This window comes from Drosophila navojoa, chromosome X (genome assembly GCF_054131105.1).
Source record: "Drosophila navojoa isolate 15081-1374.11 chromosome X, UAZ_NAV_1.0, whole genome shotgun sequence".
In the NCBI taxonomy this organism is placed as follows: Eukaryota; Metazoa; Arthropoda; class Insecta; order Diptera; family Drosophilidae; genus Drosophila; species Drosophila navojoa.
In genome coordinates this window covers 18,585,333-18,590,522 of record NC_142895.1, presented here as the reverse complement: position 1 = coordinate 18,590,522, position 5,190 = coordinate 18,585,333, and the positions used below count along the sequence as shown (strand labels likewise).

At 40.0% G+C, this 5,190-nt stretch overlaps 1 protein-coding gene across 1 annotated transcript; it reads left to right on the top strand.

The window, feature by feature from the left end:
* The first annotated feature begins 528 nt into the window (after nt 1–528).
* Nucleotides 529–1,583, top strand: LOC108655846 (uncharacterized). Its single transcript, XM_018107669.2, has one exon. It carries the CDS (start codon nt 688–690, stop codon nt 1,249–1,251), a length of 564 nt encoding a protein of 187 aa, XP_017963158.2. The 5' UTR covers nt 529–687; the 3' UTR covers nt 1,252–1,583.
* The last annotated feature ends 3,607 nt before the right edge of the window (nt 1,584–5,190 follow it).

The window sequence follows — 5,190 nt, the reverse complement described above, 5'->3', positions numbered from 1 at the left end:
GCAATTGCTGCAAATGTAGCTCAATTTATAAAATATTTCGGTTCTGAGCTGCAAGCACATTTATTAGTTCATTTACTTATTCCTTGTTCTGTCTGGTGGTGCTGGTGGTGCAGTTGGGGCGTGAGTCTTAAAGTCGCAATGCTGTCATTTATCTGTGCGAGATTTAGTTGCATGGGGATTGCAGGTTTTTGTGCTGTTGGGGTGGCTGCGCTTGCAACTGTCGCTGCGTAGCTCCAACTGTAGCCCCAAAGTGCCCTGTCATTCAAGGGTCGCACACAGACACACACATACACACACGCACACACATTAAGCTTATAATGCCCAGCGACAAATCAAGCAGCAGGATGCAGTTGGCAGGATGCAGCTGGCAGGATGCAGGAAGCTGGACAGCAATGGCAGCACGTACGCTCCGATATGTCAGCACGTGCATGACCACAAATATGCCACAATACACACACACACACACACACACACACACACACACACATGTATTTGTTGTCTATGTACCCTTGAATTGACAGCCGGAATCAGGCTGCCCTGGGCGTAAATTGTCATGTGTTGGAATTTTGGTAGCTCCCTGCGAATCTTTTCAGTGCTCAGTTTTTGTTTATATTTTTTACAATACAAATTAGGCCGGTACAGTACGTATTGTTTCTGGAACTTAACTACCACCCGTAGGATACTTCCATGCCAAACCAAATGTCACGCCGCACCGATCTCACGCTCGGGCGACTCAGCGCTGGTACGGATGGCGGAGGGCGATCGGCGACGGCGACGGCGACGGCGTCAGTTATGGCGGCTAGCAGCCGCAGCGGCAGCAGGCTAGACAGGGACAACAACAGCAGCTGCGACAGCAACAGCTCCAATGGGACGGACAGCATCAACGATAGCGGCAGCCAACGCATGTCCAAGCTGCGTCCGCTGGCCCGACTGGATCGCCTGCTGCGCCGCTGGCTGCCCGGCTACAGCTATTTGCGCGGCATCACCGCCAAGGGCAGCAGCAGCGGCGTTGGCAGCGGCGGTGGCGGCGGCGGCACTGTTAGGCGCTCGGCTGAGCAAGCATCGATGCCGTCGCGACTGAACAGCGCCATGGAGGAGCAGCAACAGCAGCAGCCGCTCGACATTGACCCGCCGCTGTCGGTGCGGAAGCGCCGGGACGGCGAGGTGCTCCTCGATGCGGGCATTGCCAAGTCGGAGTTCTGCCTGAAGCTGGAGAAGCTGCTGCGGGCCAAGTTAATTGTCAAGGATTAGCGGATCTCGAACCGAATTTGAGATTTGAGAGAAAACAAAAGAAAAACGCCAATTCGCAAACGATTCAATTTGAGAGTCAAAGTCGCAGTCTTTGTCATGGATATCTATCTACATATATATATAGTATGTACACAAAACAAAACACACAGAAAAACAGTTGAACTCCAACGTCGATCATCGCACCAAACAAAACGAAATTGCAGTCAATAAATTTTGAATGAAATGAAATTTGGATATTGAGGCAGCAGGCAGCAAACACCAAAATGATTTGTCGAGCGAAACAGTTCGCAACCCGTTCGGAAAACCGATTTATATTTTATATTACATAGAGACATGAATAAAATTAAATAACTCGAAAATTCAATCAGTCAATAATGTGTTTATGTTGAATATTAAATATAGAATATAAATATATTTATTTTATATTATATAGTTATAGGTATTATAGTTATAGGTATTATATTATAGGTAAGGTACATGTGAAATATCTATCATCCTCAGCAATAAGGGTATTCGAGTATGGGTACAAAAGAAATGTATTTGCACTCTATAAATATACAAAAATGATTAGATGAGTATTTAAAGTAGAAGTTTACTTAAAAATAAAGGTAATAGGTAAAGCTTATATAATCAGAGATTGAAATAAGACGAGTGGATGTTCGCATCGATCGCTTTAGCTCACTCATTCAATGGGTTGTTGGGATAGTTCCTTCAGCATTATTTGCCTCTTGTATCAACTATATAAAATCAACATTTTAATGACTGCGATTACATTAGTCGACCCCCATAATGACCAAGAGCATCAATGGCCCCTACAATTCAGGCTGAAACTCAACTGATTTATCGTCGTTTAACCAACGACAATTCCTATTATATTAACGTAATTATGTACATATGTATGATAATGATAATGATAATGATAATGTGAGTAAATAAGAGAACGAAGATTAAATACACTTTTTAAATTTATATGAGATTGTGGCTACATATGAATACATATGTATATATATATAAATATTCCATATACTATGCGAGATCTATGTGGCTCTGTGTGAAGCTCGAATAGGCGCCCTTCAAGGATCATCTCTCTGAGTTAGAGAGTTCTTATGTAAGAGAAAACAAAACCATATTTATTTTTCAATGGTTGTCTTATTTGTTTCCCAATCCAATTCGATATAGAGTAAAAAAGCTGATGATTTCATATGCCGATTTATTTGTTTGTTCGTAATCGACTCTAGTCAAGTCAACAAATCCTGGACATGTTTCATTCAGTCAGCCAGTGCAAGAGTTTCCATATCCACAGACGGGCAGAGTATTTGGATGACTGCAAAATAAAAAGGGGAGGGGGCAGAGCTTATGATTTATGTGGACCCCGCTCGGATATGGCAGACACACGCACTGGCAGCTTCAATATATCAGTATTGAAGTATTAGCTATATATCAATCAGCCAGATAACAAAGAGCGCACACACAAAGGCTGGCTGATGGGCTGGCGTGGGTCGATGGGGCGTCCCTCTTGGGGCCAGCCTTTATGGCCGTTCAGCGCTCATTAAAATTAATTAGAAATAACGGCCGTAAATGCGAAAATTTACAGACATCAAAAACAGATATGCGAATAAATAAATAAATAAATAAATAAGTAAATAAATAGGAACGAACACATCAAAATTTGTGGATAACAAAATGGAGCTGCGGCCGCCGGGCGCTCAAATTGGCCCAAAATGAGTTAGCCAAGTGGGGGGAGCGGAGCCGTTGGCAGCTTCCGGATCCCCAAAGGCCGGCCCACGTTGTTAATCAGTCAAAAGCCCGAGCCGGGCCTTTTAATTAAAAATAAAAAGAGAAACTTTTGCCAGTCTCAAGTGGCGCCAGGCCCCACAGCAAAGCAACAGCAAAGGCAAAAGCCGAGCAAAGCAAGGCAAAGCAAAGCAAACGCAACCACAGCTCGACGAGCTAAACTGTCAAAGGAATTGAAGTTGAATGGAGCCCAAATAGCTTTTGGACAATAGTGGAAAGCAATCAGGCATATTTTACATATATAACTAAGCGCTACACAAATATGCTTTTATATAAACATATTGTATTTAAATTGAATGGCCTCGCCCCTCGACTGAGCTGACAACAGATATTACGCATACGCCGCATAGCTCGTTGAGAGGCTCTCCCTCTCGCTCTCTCTCTCTCTCTCTGGCTGGCTGTGTGTGTGTGTGTGTGTGTGTGGCTACCCCTAATAATTTGCTGGCTGAGCACTTGACTGGCTTCCGTTACATGACCATTAATGTGACTTTTGCCAACGCAGCGTCCGAGCCGAGCCAAGCCGAGCCGAGCCAACGCCTAAATTTGCGCCTTGGGAACCAACTGCTGCTGACCGCAGCTCGAGTGAAAAGCGGCCCATAGCTGTTGCTTGCACTGATTGTTGCCTTATATTGTGTGGCATACACATACACATGCTCTTCTATATATATATATATACATATATGGGAATTTCATATGGTAATTTAGTTTTTAAATTTCGGCAAATTATCTGGCTCAGCTGTGGACAAAAGGTTTTCGGCTTGATTTGCTGTCAATTGGGCAGCTCGTGTAAGAGCAACATACACACACGTGTGCACATGTATGTATGTGTATATGTATATATAAGGGCCGTGCTTAAACATGAATTAGCTAGAATGGAGGATTAATTAGGGCCACATTACAGCTGTAACCATATGAAATAGCAATAAGCTTAACTCGGCCTGTGATAATTAAACAAGTTGAGTATGCACTGAAAATGGCAATGCTCGACTAGCACATACTCAGTACTGCAGACATAGTTAAGACTGATGGCAGCTCATCATCTTTTGGCCGTTGCTTGACAATTATAGTTAGAGAAAGTGAAAGTGGATAGTGTTATTCGTATATATAGAATATACTATATATTTATACGAAAAAATACTGAAAGAAAGAGTAGGAAAATATGAGAAAAGGTTACTAGAATATATAATAAATATAACATAATAAATTTATTCGTATATATAGAATATACTATATGTATAGGAAAACATATTGAAAGAAAGAGAAAACAAAAATTATAAAATTATTATTATTATATTAATTGTATAGCTCATAGAGCTGGTATTTCCCGTGACTATGTTTAGCATATACTCTGACTATTATTAGTATATATCCTCCGAACTAATATGCCCCAATTATATTGTGCTGTCAGATGGCTATTAATAAATATTAAATAAATCCCCAATATACTCAAAGAACTCTTATATCAATATACTAGAATAAATTTATTCCCCTTCCCCTCACATAAAAGAAGATTGCTTTTCTATTTAGTTTTTAAAATTCATTTTTATTTTTATTTGATTTTTTTTTGTATTTATTTTGTTTGATTTTGATTTCGTTTTCGATGGAATAAAAAGTTTACATTAGATTGTAATTAAAGTTTTGCCATTTGTCGGCGCAGCTGCTACAATAATTGAGCAAATATTCGTATCATTAGCTAAATAAATTTGTCATATGTATATATGTTAAGTATATAAATATGTATATATGTATATGTATATATATATATATTCGTAATGCGTAAATCGTAAATCGTAATTAGTATTATTTATATGCATCCCTTTTAAATGTTGAATCGTGGAAGAAAAGAATTGCTTAAATACATTTTATTATTAAGTCTTAGCCCAAAATGGATAAACGCTACAATTTTGCATTCTTTTGCTATTTTGAATATCTATAAAAGCGCCGCAGAACTGGGCAACAATTTGGTATTTTTGTGGTATTTTCTCAATATTGCATTGGTATTTTTTCGGTAGTTTGTTGGTATTTTCGGTATTATCTGTTAGAGAATTTGTATTTCGATGAGATATAGAGTTTTTCTGTTTGGTGGTTGGTGTTTGGTGGTTGACTGTGAGAGGAAAATACTTAATCAGAGGCGAATTTGATATG

What these genes read in the sequence shown, in the direction of transcription:
- LOC108655846 (XM_018107669.2), top strand. Translation starts at nt 688, where the DNA reads ATGCCAAACCAAATGTCACGCCGCACCGATCTCACGCTCGGGCGACTC.